This window comes from Dipodomys spectabilis, unplaced genomic scaffold, assembly GCF_019054845.1.
Source record: "Dipodomys spectabilis isolate Male_0828 unplaced genomic scaffold, ASM1905484v1 ptg000096l, whole genome shotgun sequence".
In the NCBI taxonomy this organism is placed as follows: domain Eukaryota; kingdom Metazoa; phylum Chordata; class Mammalia; order Rodentia; family Heteromyidae; genus Dipodomys; species Dipodomys spectabilis.
Genome location: NW_024870773.1, coordinates 13,089,599 through 13,108,084, shown reverse-complemented (window position 1 = coordinate 13,108,084; position 18,486 = coordinate 13,089,599). Strand labels below are relative to the sequence as shown.

The 18,486-nt window shown below is 34.8% G+C and overlaps 1 protein-coding gene across 1 annotated transcript in view; it reads left to right on the top strand.

Annotated features, from left to right (window-relative positions):
- The first annotated feature begins 1,514 nt into the window (after positions 1-1,514).
- Malrd1 (MAM and LDL receptor class A domain containing 1) overlaps positions 1,515-18,486 on the top strand; it is a 462,193-nt gene continuing 445,221 nt past the window's right edge. Inside the window, exon 1 of the mRNA XM_042686149.1 lies at positions 1,515-1,713. Coding sequence (XP_042542083.1) covers positions 1,515-1,713 — 199 coding nt within the window. The remainder of the gene's footprint in view (positions 1,714-18,486) is intronic.

Below are 18,486 nucleotides of genomic sequence, written 5' to 3'. Positions count from 1 at the left end.
TGTATATATACCACATTTTCTTGATCCATTCATCTACTGAGAGGTATCTGTGTTGGTTCCATATCTTAGCTATGGTAAATAAGGCTGCAATAAACATAGTTGTGCTGGTAGCTTTGTATGGTCTTGTTCTTGAAAAGGGAATCAGACCAACTCTTTTCTGGTTAGTTTGGAGAGAGTCTCACAGAATTTTCTGCCTGGGTTGGCTTCAAATTGTGATTGACCATATCTCAGCCTCCTGAATATGTAGGATTACAAGAATGAGCTCTTGGTATGAAAGTTTACTTTTCTAGCACTAAAATAATGCTGAGATGCAATCTCTATACTTGATTTATGGTTTTCTAGTCTAAATTCTTCAACTGCTTCTTAGAGATATACCAATTATCTTTGTCTTGTGCAGTTATAGTGCAAAAATAGAAATACAGTAGTTGAAAAATAACTGCAGCATATCTTTAAGAAATTATATGTAAAGAATTATTTTATATTCTCAATTTTTGTAGTGTTCATGGTATTTTTGCCTTTACTATATCTGCACGAGTCAGCCTTATGCTGTTCATTCTGCATCTCATTTCACTTGCAAAAACAGATTAAAAATGAACAGGGAAATTTGTGTACTTGAGAAGAGAAAACACCCAATGTCTAAACTGTGGTTCCTGTCACCAACTTCCTTCATTTTCTAATTTACATCATATAACTTCTTGGGTCGAAGTTATGTGACTTTAAAATTATCTCCATTGACTTTTCAATTTGTAAGAAACTATGATTTTTAGTTTAAGGAATTATAACAAAGAAATGTGACATTTTGAATCCAATGGAACCAGATAAAAATGTATTGGGATATGTGGAAAATACTAGTATGCTGGAGGCTGAGAAATGAAAATCCTATGTTTGAAGTCAGTATGAGCTACATTGCTATTTCAAAGCCAGCCGAATATTGCAGAGCAAAATCCTGCCTCAAAATCCAGTGCTGAGAGTATATAACTCGAAGAGTAGAACATTTACCTATCATGTGTAAAGAAAGCCTTGGGCTTTATCCAGTTCTGTAAAAGGGAAATAGGAAAAGACAAATATTTCATTTAATTTTGAGCCCACTAATTTGACCTAACTTCAAGGTTCTAAAATACATGAATGGTATTAAGTTAGCACAGTTAAGGAGCAACATTTCTATGTAATCTATAACTTTATTATAGTTCCATCTACTTATGTGCCTGCCCTTTGTTTTCTAAATTTTTCTTTAAGGAGATAGCACAATCATAAAGGCTTAAACTGTTAAAACCTAGTATACACCAGGCAATAAACATCCATGTGCAGCTACAGAAACAGTGCAATTACTCAAGTTAAATATTTTCTAAAGGCACTCCTCTGACAGAGTGAATTGGCTGTAGGAGGAGTCATTTGCTGAGTTTGAGGTCGTTACTTGGAATGCCCATTTGCAAGAAGCAAATCTAGGAAATAGAAGAGAGAAAAGAGATGTTTGCAATCATGAACTCACCAGATATAATTTTCAGTACTAAGTAATGCCCTTCTGGCTAGCAAGAATGTTGGCATTTCCAATGAAGGAAGGTTTTTGCTTCCTTTGGATTGCTTATGTCTTTATTTTTCCATTGTGTCTGCGAGGAACAGAAGCTTTTCAATGTGGCAATGGGATTTCTTTGCCTCCTGACAATGTGTGTGACTTCATGGATCAGTGTGGGGACAACAGTGATGAACAGCAATGTAAGTGTCCTCCATTTGCCAGTTTCAGTTACCTGTACATCTTCACACCAGGGACTTCCGAGCTGCCCAGGACAGACACCTAGATTTCTGGCACTTGCATGGACATTATTGTGTATGCATTCACTGTTAACTTATAGTGCATATATTGTTTAATAATGATGATTCTATTCATTAGATTACTTCAATATCAAAACACTAAGATCTTAACTAAATGGATTGCATTTTAAGGAAGCTTACTGATTATAAAGGAGTGATAAGCATAAATGTAGCTTTAATGTCCTATTTTTAGTGAAAATGAGAAAGAAACTCAGTAACGCAGCTGATAAATGCTTTGGTTAAAATTACAAGCTAAAGTTTGAATTTAATGTGGAAATATTTGAAATGAATTTTATCCTGGTTGTGTAGATTTTTTTTTTCAGTTATAGGATACTGTCAAATGAGTTGGTATTGGTGGTGTGTAAAATACAATGCTATATTGTGTTTGTGATTTTGGCACAATGGAAAGAAACTTTGGGTTTCAGGACCTATATTTGGAGGCCTCGGAGAACTGCTTACTAATTGAGTGATCTTGAACCTCTGTTTTATTAGTAAAGATCATAGAGTGAGAAAAAAATACTCTCATGAATGGAAAAACACCATTGCTTACTGAAATAGCACTAGGATCAGGAAATATAGATTATGAGGTCATAGATGGATGACAAGGATGTTTTTGTAGTTTTGGTTGCAGTATGAATATACTACAATTCAGCAGTGACTGATGTTATTCTTATACCCAATAACATTTTGTATATGTGTTAGTATATATGTGTGTGTGGTATCTGTATATGTGCATACATTTTTGTGTGTATGTGTTTGTGGTATTGGAGATTGAAACTAGGGCCCTGTTTATATATATATATATATATATATATATATATATATATAGCCATGTACATGACATTTTGAAGGTATTATTATGAATACATTGTTTATTCACATAACTATTGATTCAATTAATTACTGGGAAACTCACTCTATTACTGTATTTCACTTTATTCAAACCTATATTTTCCACATTTTATTCATATACAATACTAATGTTTATGGAATTTTCTCTTTTCTCCTGAAGCAAGTTTCTACATATTTGATGTTTTTATTGTCTCTGTTCTTTCTTCTATATTCAGACATTCCTATATGAAAACAAGAACAAAGGTTGCTATAAAATTTCTTCTCTGTAAAATGAAACAGGGCAGTGATTTATATCTTAAAGTTAAGGATTCTACCATGCTATTCATCTTTAGAAACTATTAAATACAAATCACAACCGAGGGCAGGGATTCATTTGTAGTTGTCTACTTTTCCCAGAGAGGCTAAATATGGGTGTGCTGCACCCTGCTCTGGTCTGCCTGGGAAAGACCTCACTGCTCCCCGGGGAACAGCAACAAGGGACCACTCAGTTTGACAAGAAGTGCCAAGTCCCCTCCATTATTAATCTCTATGAAGCTTCCTTTAGCACTCTTGCTGTGATAACACGCATGGTCTTGCTTCAGAGAAAAGGTTAATATGAAGAAGGAGAAAGCCACTGAGTGGGAAAGGTCTCTGCTGCATGAAAAATTCTAATAATTCTCTGCCTCAGAGGAAAGTGAAGGCACAGATCTGTCGAATAAACACATTTCATTTTAAATGTCATACTGGGAGGTCACCTTTTGGCTTTTTTGCTTTTCATTTTCATTTCCTGAAAAGTTTCCACTTTGGCATTCTATTTAAAATGTAGGCCAAAAGCTGTAGTTAAAACTGAGATTCACTTTAAAGTGTGAGTGTCTTTCGTACACCGCACTAGGGGGAAAATGTTGTGAAAGAATGATGGACAAGCGATTTCACCCATGAGAACTGGGATGTTAAACTTTTGATTAGATTTTCTTAAAAATCTAACTTTACAATGGTGGAAAAGTAGCCACACTTTGAAAAATAAATCAATCTAGACTTCCTTTAAAGAAATAGATTAGTATATAAGATTTTCATAAAATTAGCATGAAGTTGAATTTCCCAGGTAAGCTGATGCAATTAATAATTTTTATGAGTGTATTTATGAGGGTATTAATAGGATTAATCTTGTACTTGGTAGGTAAACTATTATGGTTCTTTAAATTATATTTTGTTTACATAGTTGTATGGAGGGATTTCAATCCAATATGTCAGCTTATGAGTACAATGCATCTTGATCAATATCACTCCTTTCATCATTTAGCCCATCACTCCCAAACTACCCATGCTCTAAATTTTCCTAGTTTAATACGATTGTGTTGAGTATTATGACTGCATTTCACTCCAATTTCCCTCTACATTTGTCTAATACCCTTCCCTTGACCTGAAGTACGACACCTCAAGTACTGCTTCTCAGTATTCATTTGTTAGACTGTAAGGTAGTTGTTCAAAAGAGTTACACCATTTGAACTCTACCCTGTATATATCATATTTCAGTTAATGTCTGTGTACATGTGCATGTGACCCTATATATCTTCACATATGTATTTATAAATTAAACTTCTACATTCTCATTGTTTGTCCCTCTGGGTCTGACCTACTTTACTTAACATATTTTTTCAGATCCATGCAAATGATATAATCTCATTCTTTTTGATGGATGAGTAAAATTCCCTTGTGTATCTATATACCACAAGTTCTTAATCCATTTATCCATTGTTGTTTTACCAGATAGGCTTCTTTTGAAATATACCTGAATTCATTATTTTTAACTTGATATGTTTTTGCAAAGAAATCAGAGGTAGGAAGGAATAAATTCTATTTATACAGGATTATAAGTACTATATATGCGCACTATATGATAAACACCCCATTATATGATAGTATATAGTAAATAAGTGAATAAGTTATACATATAACAACTGTTTGAATTTAGTGTTGACAGAATTTAATGCCATCCTTACTGAAAGTCACTTCTGACCTGTACAGGTGTTTAGCCGAAGATTCAAATTCTGGCTTCTGTGCTGGGTTTTCTAGTTGGGCTGGACTGGTCTCTGTACCCTAAGTCTGAATGGAAGTGCTGGCTATGCTGTGGGGTTCAATAAGACCACTGGCTGTGTGTCAGGCAGAGCTGGTGGCAGACAGGTTTCAGGTTGTCTTCCTACTGTTGTTTGGAATCTAGCTGGGCAGAACCCTGCATTGGGCTGTGAGGCTGCATGAGGCCTCTAGGGTCACTATGTACTTGGAATAGGCAAAGTCAGATGCTGTGCTCCACAATTACGTATTGAGTTGGACTTGCCTCCAGGATTGGGGTAACCTCAGTTCTTTGCTCTCTTAAGCAGGTTTGGTGGAATTCCTGGCTGGTGTTTGGGATAGAACAAGGTTAGATTCTCCCCTCTTGTAATACTTGCTGTCATCATTGGCTTCTCTGGCCAGTAGAGCAGAGTAAGGTAGGGAGGGAGCAAGGTGAACCAGCTGACCAATGGGCTACATTCCTGCAGACCACCACTGTTGGCTAGGCTCTTAAATGTCATACTTCTGTTGGCTGGAACAAAGACTCCCTTGACTTGATATGTACAGTTCATAGTTACTCCCATTTCCATTTTTGTTTTCTATTTTGTGATTTCCCTGATGCTTCCCATCTAGTAAGACAGGGGTGTTCCTTCTGGGGAGGATCCCAGAATCATATGTTTGTGTGTGGGTGTGTGTGTGTGCCTCCCACTGTGTTTTCCCACTTTAGAAACCCTATGCCCGAGGGAATCCAGTGGTATGTAATGGTTTGAATAAAGGACACACAGTAAAACCAGACAAACAAAAAATGCTCAACCATTTGATGTACAAAGAGGTTTCTTTATTTTTTTTGTTAACAAATGCTGCAGTATTTTTAGTGCAACTGATTAGGTACAAATCAATCAGAAGATCATGAAGCATGCTTTCAACAGTGTGTTGATATATCACCTGTAATAGGTTTCTATCACTGAAATGTTGTCAAGTTACTTAAAATTCCAGAAAGCATCCTTAGATTTATTTTTGCATATCAAAGTTATTGTTAAAAATTGCAGCCTCATACACTCATTTTTATAGCTAAATTTACTGTGATTCAAAAGAGAAAAGCCCATTACATCATTTTGATATTGATCTCCCCATCACAGTTTGCCTAAGAGTATTTCTATCAATTTAGTATAAGAGTATTTCTATCAATTTAGTATTTATGTGAAATAGCAATCTATCTTTATGCTTTAATGGGAAACAAAGTTTTGAGCTATACTTAATCTCTTTTACATTTTAAAATTGAGGGACAAGTTCCAAAATATATTTATTTTAGGTAAATATAAATTTCATGTTGAATGTGGAATTATCTTATAGGTACAGTTTTAAAATCTTAAAGGTGATCATGTTAAACTAGATGATATTCTAGTGCAAACAGTGTTTCTTTAATACATGGCATAAAAAGTCAACTATTTAAAATAATTGATTCATTGAAAGTACTTGAAGTTAATAGAGCAATAGAATAAAACGTATGAGTTTGTATGCAGGCTTTATCTTCGTATTGCAGTGAATGTAAAATGTTTAATGAAACAATTGGCAGAATATTTAAAAATATTACTGACCACATAGCTCACTTGGTCAGCTCAAGGTTCTGTAAACAATTCAAGGGCTGTGGTTTTAAAGAACAGATATTTATTTCTTATAGTTCTAGAGTCTGGGAATGACAACCTTGGGGTGCCAGTGGATTTGCTAGCTAATGAGAGCTCCTTCCTGGTTTTCAGATAGCTGAAGACCAGATAGCTGCCAAGTTCTCACATGGCACCGAGATGATTTATCTCTGCTCTCTTTCTTCTTTTAAGGACACTAATTCCATCACAAGGGCTCCTACTTGATAAAAAATTATCTCTCAGAGGCTTCATCTCCAAATACTACTAGATTAGTAAGTGGGAATTCAACATGAGTTTGGGGCATGAGTACATTTAGCAGTTATCATGACAGTATTATAGATGAAGGAAATTTAATAATTAATACTTAGGGCCTATCTGAAGAAAACCAGAAAATATATAGAAATAGAGATTCATACTAATCCTATACTTCCTAATAGGACGTTTCAGTATTCTATCTATATGTCTCTATATATGTATATATATGAATATTTATACTAATTTATACTAATCTCTTATTTTTTTGAGGAATAAGTAATATTTTAAAAATTGTCTAATATGCATTTTTTCATTAGTTAATGCTTTGAGAAGTAGTAATATTAGGCCAGTAGGCCACATAACAAAATTCATTTCTCCTTGCAAATTTTTAATGGAAACAGGTTTTAATGACAAGAAGTTTTGTTTGTTGTTTTGTTTGTAAAAGTTATTTTTTAATCAGAGTGTGGAAATTGAGAAATTGCTAGTAAAATAGCATGTCAGCATTGCATTCATAAAAACAGTCGATGTCAACAAGTAAAGTATTTGTGAAATATAGTAAATTTGTGAATGACAATCAATATTGTCATTGTCTAGTCCTGTCCATGGTCTAGGCCTGGCATTTGCCTTTGATATTGTTTGGGTATCAGGAAGTCTAGGCTTTGTACTTGCTTTTAGAGCAGAGTTCCAGGGCTCTGTCCCTCGTGTATGGGTGCATGTGTGGCATGCATACTTGGGTGCCTACCAGTATGCACAGCCTCTTGGTGAATTGTCTGCTCTGTGTCTGGTGGACTAACTCACAGTATTACCAGCCACTCAAGTGTTCTTTGTGCTGGTGTTTCTTTGTGCATAACAGCTCAGTGACTGACTTAAGATCACCTTTTCCTGGCATTCCCTGGCACCAGAAAAGTGTGTTGTTATCTGGTCTACAGGTTGCTCTCTGGTCAGTCTAACACAGCTCATTTTGATGTACTTCCTTCTTCCTCCCTTCTCTAACTGAAATTGCCTCCATATCCTTGTCTTCTTCACAGGTGCCTTCTGCTGTCTAGTCTTCTAGGGGTTGAGTGCTCTTGATCTTTCACCGTGCTTCCTCTGTCTGGAGTCCTGTGGCTATGGTCTACGCTCTGTGCCACCTAGATCGTCCTTTAAATATTCAAGAACTGACTTCTAGCTGTGATCGAATAAATTCTTTCTTATATTTTAGTAATACTAGTTCAATATTTCTAGATGCAATGAGTAGGGCAAGCCTTACAGTAGGAGATGACAAAAAATAGTAATCGTGATTTAAGCCAGGCATTGGTAGCCCATGTCTGAAATCCTAGCGATTTGAAGCCAACACAGGAAACAAAATTGAAGAGACTCTTATCTCCAGTTAACCAGCTAAAGACTAGAAATGGAGATGTGTCTCAAGTGAATACCAACTGTGAATGAAAAAGCCAAGTGAGAGCTTGAGGTTCTGTCAAGCCCTAGTGCTGGCACAAAAAAAAAGAAAAAAAGAAAGAAAGGAAGGGAGAGAGAGAAAGAGAGAGAGAGAAAGAAAGAAAGAAAAAAGAAAGAGAGAGGGAGAGAAAGAAAGAGAAAAAGAAGGAAAGAAAAGAAAGAAAGGAAAAAGAAAGAATGCTGAGAATGTGGTTTAATGGTAGAGTGTTTGCCTAGCATGCATGAAGCCTGGTTTTGCTTCCTCAGTACCGCATAAACAAACAAACAAACAAAAAGCCAGAAGTGGCTCTGTGGCTCCAGTGGTAGAGCACTAGCCTTGAGCACAGAGAGGCTCAAGGACAGTGCCTAGGTCCTGAGTTCAAACTCCAGGACCAGTGAAAAGAAAAAGAAGAAAGAAAGAAAGAAAGAATAAGAAATGTACTCATTATCTTGCCCATGTAATTGTAACCCCTCTGTGCAGTATGTTCACAAAAAATAAAAACAAAAATTTAAAAAAGAAAGAAAGAAAGAAAGAGAAAGGAAGGAAGGAAGGAAGGGAGAGAGAGAGAAAGAAAGAAAAAAGAAAGAAAGAAGAGAGAGGGAGAGAAAGAAAGAGAGAGAAAGAAAAGAAAGAAAGAAAAAAGAAAGAGTGCTGAGAATGTGCCTTAATGGTAGAGTGTTTGCCTAGCATGCATGAAGCCTGGTTTTGCTTCCTCAGTACCACATAAACAAACAAACAAACAAAAAGCCAGAAGTGGCTCTGTGGCTCCAGTGGTAGAGCACTAGCCTTGAGCACGGAAAGGCTCAAGGACAGTGCCTAGGTCCTGAGTTCAAACTCCAGGACCAGCGGGGAAAATAGAAAGAAAGAGAGAGAGAGAAAGAGAGAGAGAGAGAGATAGAGAGAGAGAGAGAGAGAGAGAGAGAGAGAGAGAGAGAGAGAGAGAGAGAGAGAAAGATTTCAAGACTTATCACCAAGGTGATCTTACTCTGGAAGGCTCTGAGAATATCAAGGCAGGCTCTTAGGGTGTACAGGAAGAATTTGGAGCGATCTCTGAGTTTACTCTGGCATGTCAGCATATAAACCTGTGTGTTGTCAGATGTGTTGGAAGAAGAGGAAAAGAATAGCAAGAAGGAGAAAGGACCATAAAGACCAGAAGATTGGCCTGGAAGGTTATTTGATGAGGAAGTAAAGATCTATGTGTAGTGTGTATATGTGCTTTCTCTTCAGATGCAAGTTGTTCTAGAAAGTGTGGTATAAATATGAGTTTCACCAAAATGGCTCTGTCATAGCATAGGAATTCTGTCTGTGTGTCTGTGGCATTAAGGGCCACAAACAGTGAGATTATAGAGAATCCATTCCTTAATTCTGCAAGTTGAAATTTACATCCTCATTTCTTGGCAGGTCTTGAGAAATCCCCATTTCTCCCATTCTAAACAGAATGTTCAACAAGTCCTGATAGCTAGGTTCTAATTTTTTAATGACCAAAAATTAGTAGGTTCTATATTTGTAAGCTCTATAATAATAAATAAAAATATTTATGGAAAGCACTTCAAATTTGTCTCCTATGAACTATTCTATAATTTTATACAACAGCTTAATCACAGTATCTTTCATATCTATTGCAATGGACAGAATCACCATTACCATTCACATTACTGTCTCTGGATACCTTGAACTTTAGAGGCAGATATTCAAAATCACACCACTGTCATATCACAGAGGAGCAAAGTCCTGAAGCTCCTAAGTCATTGTGCTCACGGTATCTATGTGAAGGGAGTTCTAGGACCTGAGGGTCAGTAACCTTAGATATCTAGCTTTTTCATGGTGACACAGAATGTAAACTAGGCTTCCTGCCCACACTGAGTACAAAGTAAAAGTAACATATGGACTTGGAACAATGCCAAGAAATCTGATCTCCCCCCCCCCCCATGAACAACTTCAAAGGATATTCTGAAACATAATAGATATTCTAAATAAAATGATCCATCACAAGTGTTAGGATATCTTACAAACTACATTTCCTCTCAACAAAATACACGTATTTTCAATTTTATTTATTTATACCTGTTCACTCACAGAATTTCATGAATTATACTAACTCCAATGACTCTGTAGAGGTGAAATGGAAGAGGAAGTAACCCTGAAAATGGAATAGAATATAGAAAGGTAAAGTGTAAGATTTTATAAAGACAAAAATACAGTAAAACTTGAGGCCATACAAATACATATGTTTATGATAGAAGTGCTTTGAAATATGCCCAAGAATGACTGTTGGAGGCAAAATCAGAGGAAGTAGAAGATAATACTTATAGGTGTGTGCAAGGGAGAATAATGGATTCACAAAATTAAAAAAGTTTTTAATGTAATAAAGAATGTACCTCTTATATGCAAAGGAAATGAATTAACAAACTCCTTGTGGATTTTTTTTTTACTGATGTAGGGTCTGAATATCTTTGAGACAGCAAGGATTATAAATGGAAATTAGAGTGCTTAAAGAGTTTTTATTCTTTCTTTCTTTTTGGGGGGGGTCCGATCGTGGGGCCTGAACCCTGGACCTGGGCGCTGTCCCTCAGCTCTTCAGCTCAAGGCTAGTGCTCTACCACTTGAGCCACAGTGCCACTTCTGGCTTTTTTCTTTTTGCTTATGTGGTGCTGAGGAATCGAACCCAGGGCCTCATGCTTGCTACCTTCCCAGCCCGAGTTTTTATTTTTCTATGCTGACGTTTATTCTTCTTCCAACTTTATTTTCTTATTAAAATGAATCTCAATCTTATTTTAAAAGATGAGCCTGAAAGAGAACTTCAACTTGGTGCATGGTTTTTAGATGGAACATAACTATGTGTGTCTATTAGGTCACTTTTGTTATTTTGAAAACAGGTTTCATAAAATAACTTTCATATCAAATAGCACTACTTGAGTCTTTTCCTTCTTGGCAATTGTTGAATGATTTGGATGCTGATTATACACAGTTGTGCAATATAAGTCATTATCTTAAATATAGTTTGGTATCTACAATTGTTTCAGAGTTGCGGAGTATGTTTGTTCATTGTGATCAGTGGAAATGTCAAAGACGAGAGGGACCACTTGTAACACGATTGCCTTTCATCTCTGAGTGTGATGTACAAAACTGGAGTGCTTCTTATATTGGGGAACATGAAAACAATCATCTGAAGATAGATGCTCAGATCATTCTGAAGATTGCTCCTTCAGTGAACCTTTCTCCCAAGGAGAGATGAAAATATTCTTGGAATTTTATTTTTTTCTATCCTGCAGCTTTCTTTATCAAAATTCCAACAAAAGATGCTTATAAGTAATGGAGGACAAACTTGATTGGGCTGTGTAACTTGGTGGGGTGTATTTTAAACAAAATAATTAAAAAAAATATTATCTTTGATCTTCAATAAAAAAATAAAACTTTGAACTCTTTCACACAAATCTTCAATAAAAAATAAAACTTTGAACTCTTTCACACAAATCTTCAATAAAAAATATTATCTTTGAGTAGTTGTACAATGGGGCTACCATTCAACAAATCTTTTTTTTATTGTAAAGGTGTTGTACAGAGGGGTTACAGTAACATAAGTAAGGTAATGAGTACATTTCTTTTTAAACATACTTTTTTTTTTAAAAAAAAAAAAGGTAAGTTAAGCCTTTGAAATGATACCATCTTCCCAAGCTGTAGTTTCCCTAATATTTTTAAATTGTCATAATAAAGCAAAGCATCACTCTTATTATGGTAAGACCTTTATTGAATCTCTTTCTAGAAGACTGTTACTTTACACTAGATAGAGTGAATTGCTGTTGTTGGATTACTGACTGGATGAGTGATTGGGAAAACCATCAACTGTGTTACTTCTTTTCACATGGAATTGGATAAAACTATTCATCCTTCCCACAAAGTCATAGCATTGTGTGGGTCAAGTGTACAAGCTAAGGTGATGTCCTATGGAATGTATATTCAGTCAGTGGGCTTTCTGAAAATGTCAGATGTTTGGTAGTATTATCAATTAGTAAAAAGTTCCTTTCCAAAGCAAATGCCTTCTGTAGCCAGTGTCTGAATATGCACAGAAGTCTTACACATTTCTCAACTTCCTTAACTTTTTCTGTTTGTAAACAAGGATGTTTGTCAATAAATACCTTTTCTACATGTGCATGCTGGTACTCTAGGCTCAGTGGAATCTTGAGAGAAAGCTTGTATACTTTTGTGAAAATTGCCAAATTAATAAAAGGCTGAATTGCAGCTTATAAATCAGTTTTCATAAAAATATGAATAGAACACAATGTTCTCTGCTACCCAGAAACAACCTGACTTTCCAGTCGGGTGAGTTTTAAAATATTTTGTTGAGTTTGCCAGAAGAATTTTACTTATTTTTGAGAAAAATTGAATGCCTATTTAGGAAAAAAAATAGGAGTTCATTTGTTCAGAAATTAGTTTACTTAATGGAATATTTTTTCCATGAAAGAGATACATCTTGCTATCCCAGGCCTTGGATTTATTTAAAAGAAACTAGTGTAAAGCCTCTGGATCTTCTGGCCAAACTACTTTGGATGGGATAATTCTGTGTAAGGGCTGTGCAGCATCTCTGATACTTGAGTGAACACTGCTGCAAATTGCCATGAATGTTATACCTTGTCAATATTTCTGGAGACATCAACCGATACCTAGGGACTGGAGATGTCCTTTGAAGGTTACTGATCCTAAGATCACATAAAAATTGAAACATGGCCTGGTAATCTTTTACTTATAAAAATAGATTCCCATCAATGATACTATTCTTGCCAAAGATCTCAGTACTTGAGCATAAAAGCAACTATCTGATAAGAATGCAATTAAAGTAATTTTACACTATTCTGGTATGAGTTATGGAAGTGTTAATTCCATATCATGTAACATACCTTTTTGAGTTATGATTTCCCATTTCTTAATCATTGAAAATATTAAAATTAATTCAATGTGACATATAAACAGTTCTCTGATTAAAAACCAATTAGTACTTTAACTCACCAAGGCTAATAATCATTTCTTAAAATTGTACATTTGAGAACTATTAAAATATATTTTGGTTTAATTGCAATATTTTGGATTCATTTCATCTTTTTTCAAGAACTGGTCATTAATTTTGATATTAATCAGAATAAAGGAAATCATCATGTATAAAAATATTTTTACATGTTATCTATTAAAAGGCAGTAATACTCCAAAACCATAAAATGAATTTAAGTTGCATGTAAGATTTTATGACTATGTAATACATAGATTTTTTTTTCAGAAATAGGTTAAAGCACTCAATGAAGTTGGGACAGAAGGAAATGACTTCAGCAAAATAAAGATAATATATGGACAACACAGCTAATATCACACTGAATAGCAAAAGTCTCAAAGCTGTTCGTGAAAGGTCAGGATTTTAAAAGGATGCCCATATTAATCGTTTATATGTAGCATGGCCCATAAGTCCTAACTGGTACAATGGGGCAGGAATAAGAAATGAAGTCATTTAAGTCAGAAAGGAAGAAGCAAAAGTACTTCTGTTCACAGAATGCTTTTAATTATAGCAAACTTTAAAGATGATATTTGAAAATCCTATCTGAACTACAAAACTTGGCAAAGTTATATAGTATACAAAATCGACATCACTAAGGCTCTTTCCTTTTTGTATACTAACAATGAACAATCTGAAACCTGTATGGAAAAAATTTCATTTAGAGTAACACCAAAAAGAATAAATAAGTCAAAACTGAGATAGAAGATATATACATTGAAAAGAAAACCAGTTATTGATGAGAGCATCTTAAAGAGAAAAAAAAAGAATGGAAATACATTTTATGTTTGTTGACTGGAGTATCTAATACTGTGACCATCTCAATATTTTAATTCAGTCTACAGATTTAAAGAAATATCTATGAAAATCTTTAATTTTTTCCAAAATACTAAAATTATCTTAAAATTCATATGAGAATCTTAAGGAATCTCAAATAGGCAAAACAATCCAGGAAAAGAACAAAGAGGTTTCATGTTTTCTGACTACAAATCTTTTATAAAGATATGACAATTAAAAGTATGATGCAAGTATAAAGCAGGCATATAAACCAATGGAATAGAACAGAAAGCCCACAAATAAACAGTTACATATATAGACAACTCATTTTTGAGAAGAGTTCTGTAACTGTTCAGTAAAAAAGTGGCAGACTTCAGTAAATGGTCGTTTGAAAATTTATAACCACCTGTTAAAGTAACAGAGTGAGACCTGGGTGTGGTGGCATATGTGTGTAATTCTAGCACTTGGGAAGCTAAGTCAGGAAGATCCTGAGTTCAAGGCTAGCTTGGTTCACATACCAGAAACACTTTGTCTCAAGAAAACAAACAAACAGAATGAATTTCAACCCTTAACTCTTACCATGTACAAAAAATTAATTCAAAATGAATAGATAGCTATAGTTGAGAAATAAAATTATTGAACTCTTAGAAGAAAGCCAGGGAAAAGTTTCATAATATTTGACTTGTATTCATTTAACATGACACCAACATTACATGCAATGAATAGAAAATAAATAAATTGGATCTTACCAAAACGAAAACGTTTTTACCTAAGTACACTATTACTATCAATAAGGTAAAAAAAAATGGGAAAAACTGTAAAATTATATATCTATTAAGAGACTGATCTCTGAAATATAAAATGAACTCCAAGTTACCAGTAAAATATCCTGAATAAAAATAGATGAAAGACTTTAGTAGGTTTTGCTTCAGAGATGGTCAAATGTCCAATAAGCTTATGAAAAGATATCAACACCATTAATCATCAGGATAATACCAAAAACAAACGAACAAAAAAGAAACCACAGTCGGATTTCACTTCTCAACTGTCTGCATGCAATAATAACAAAAACGTCCTAAAAATAAACATGTTTTGGTGGAAATGTGGAGAAATTGAAACACTTACTGCTGGGACCTTAAAATCTTGTAGTCACTTCAAGAAAATCAATAACAGAATTACCATATGATGCAGCAATTCATTGTATACATGTACCAAAGAAAATGAAAGGAAGAAGTTGAATAGAAAGTTGTTTACCCATGCTTATGGAAGCATTATTCACAATAGTCCTTGGCTAACTGTGTGTCTAATGACAGATGAATGGATGAGTAAAATGTAATTTTATATGTACCTTTTTTATTTATTGTCAATAGAAAGAACAGGGTTTATGATCAGCCTTGAAGATATTATACTAAGTTTTAAAAGTATTAAAAGAACAAATACTGCATAATTCCACTTACATGAGCTCTGTAAAGTAATCAGAGTAAATAGAATGGTGATTGACAGGTTTGTAAGGAAGAGAGGAATGAGGCGGTACTGTTTCCTGGATATAAAATTACAGTATTTTAACATGAAACATTCTTGATCAATAGTAGTAATGGGTCTACATTGTGAATGGATTATCAGAGAACTATACACTTAAAATGGTTAAAATGAGAAGTTTCATGTGATGTATACCTTACTAAAATAAGAAGTATTATACCTTTTGTTACAAAAAGACTACAACTGTGCCTCATGAAAGTTTTAGGATTTGAATGAAAAATGTACATTTGAATTTTGGCCCAGGAAAATTTGAGAAAAAATGGTGGTATTGCTTTTAGTGTTTTCTACCTTGCTTTTTTGCTTTCTAGATTTTTTTAGTTATTATGCTGTGCTCTGTCTTTTGAAACCTCTTTGTTTTGATGATTTGTCCATGCTATAGTTTCCTGAGTTCATGCTGAGTTCTTCACTGTTGCCACAATTAAATGTTTATTTCATGTGGATTCCTCAAAAGTGTGTATTAGGCAGTTTCTTGGATATAATTTAATATTTTTTTATTTTGATATGGTACAAAAGGTTGAATCCAGGAGACTTCTCAAGCAATTCTTTAATGAAAAAATTTGACACTGTGCAAGCCTTCCAAGTTCATTTCAAAGCACAATGTCAAGCCAAACTCCCTCTTTAACTACACAGTAGAGCTGACCTTTAGGATCATAAAATTGGAAGTGAAACAATGAGTTTCACAGATGAAAAAGCACTGGAATTTTTTTGCATAAGTTTCTTGTACACCTCATTGCTCGTTATATTGCTGAAGTCTACACAATATAAAGGTGACTGTACTAACTGTCTTCTATATGGTGGACAGATTGTAGCAGAGAGTTTCAGATTTGAATGAGGGTGTGTGCCATAGGAAACTAAATAGCAAGCCAGCTAAAGTTTGAGGAAATTTACTCAGAGGTTTAAAAATTTATGGTTCTGTAATGGGAGAAAATCAATGCTTAGAAAAACTTCTGATATGGGCCTCGAGAGCTTGTTTGGAGGTTCTAGCAGGGGAGCGCAGCTACTCGTATACCCTTGACCGAAGACCCGTCCTCTTCCACCGAGCTCTAGGGAGGAAGGGGACACCACTGATGTTAGGGAAATGAGCCCCAAGATAAGGACTCAAATGTTTTTCCTTTCATGCGATTGTTTCTGCCACATTTATAAGATGATTTCGTTGTTGCTTTGTAGTTCCCCCCCCCCCCCCCCCCCCACGGTATAACCCCTGCTTTCACTGTATTTGATGTTGGTCTAATTTGTGGAGGGGAAGGGAAAAAAACAAATTGTTTAAATAGGGATACAGGTGGACCCATTGCAACAATGAGATGTACAAGACGTTATGTCGAAAAACGAACTTTACAACTTTGGCAGTGGGGGTGGGGGGTGGGGGGGTTGGAGGGAGGACAGGGATGGGAAGGGGAAACAAAGGAGGAGGCAACAATGCTTGATAAGAAATGTACTCATTACCTTGCGCATGTAATTGTAATCCCTCTGTATGGTATTTATACAAAAAAACCTTATTAATTAAAAAAAGAAAACCTGATATGTTTTTGAATAGTACAACAGTTCATGATTGCTTTTTAAAACAAAATTAGTTGAAATTTTGTGTTGATTAGATTCATTTTGTACCAAAAAGAAACTGTTGATACTATTTAGGAGAAAAAAATACTTTGTCTATTTTTCTAGTTTTAATGCTTCCAGAAATTACCTTGGTTACTTTGTGTATTTAAAAGAACAAAGAACATTGCAAACAGACATTACCTAAGCAATTGTGTGGCAAGGTAATTACTTAGTATTCAAATATTATTTTTCTTTCTATGAAAAATGTGCATGTATTTATATACATAATTGGTGACATGTGGTGGTAAAGTAGAATACTTCATAATTATACATCATTGGAAAAGTTGCTAAGAACTAAAAACAAGAGGAAGGGTGCATATTCATGTAAGCAGCATAACCAATCAGATGGAAACAAAACCAGCACAGTCATGCATTGACCACAATTCACTCTAAGAGATTTCATCATTGTGACATTATAGAGAGAACATAAACTCAGTATAATCTGCTATACAACTAGACTATAGTATAGTTATAGTTGCATGTATAGTCTGTCTCCATCACTGACTGTAATTTTGTACTGTACTGCATGATTCTCTCTTCTCTCTCTCTCTGGTCCTTAAGGAAATTATAATCTTAACCTTTTCATGATTCGTAAACTAATAAAAATTTCCTTGCTCTTAGATAAAATAATGTCAACTCTGTAAATACTATTTCATTAGAGTGGATAGAGTCTTTGATAGGTCTTTAATTCTGTACCTTTTATAAAAATGGGACAATTAATTACAATTGGGTGTTGGAGCCCTCAGAGCTACAGTTGTAGAATATAACAGACAGGGCACTCAGTAAGTGGCCTATTTTGTGCAAGTTACCGAATATATATAAGACATTGTCTAAGTAGCAAATGCCTACTTTATTAACAATGAAGCAGATTTAGTTGAGCTTATTGAAAAGTCAAGTTTCTCTTTTTATATACATTTTTTATTGTACGAATAATGTACAGAGGGGTTACAGTTACATGAACAAGGTAATGAGTACAGCTCAATAGAAAAAGTTTCTAAGTTAGCTTTGGATAATATCAACAAAATGTGACAGATACATGATTACCTCTAAAATATTTTTATTTGGAAAGATGGATAAGTGAAAACTATCTTATGTGACTGAGTGGCCAAGCACTATTAGCCAGCCTATTTAATGTCCACTATTGCTAAGCAACCTGCCAGGAAAATAAGCAGCTGTTGAAAGAATACTGTCCATTTTTGTTAAGGTCTACATCCCAGGAAGGAGCTACCTGCAATTCAGAGCATCTATTTTTAGGATGTGACATTTACAGATGTCAGATAATGGGGGGAATTGCACATGGTTAAGTATTAGGAACAACCAACCATTCAAATCCTTTCCAAGCTTCTTGGGTCAACATTTGGTGTGAAACAGAACATCAGGCTTATCAAGTCAATGATAAGGTTTCACAGAGAAGTGTGTAGTTATTCAAGAGTTATATTTCATGGATGATTGAATGTCAGTCAGAGGGCTCTCTGTGAATTGATCATCTCAGACCTGAAATTCTGATGTGATTCAAAATTGAGTTGACAATG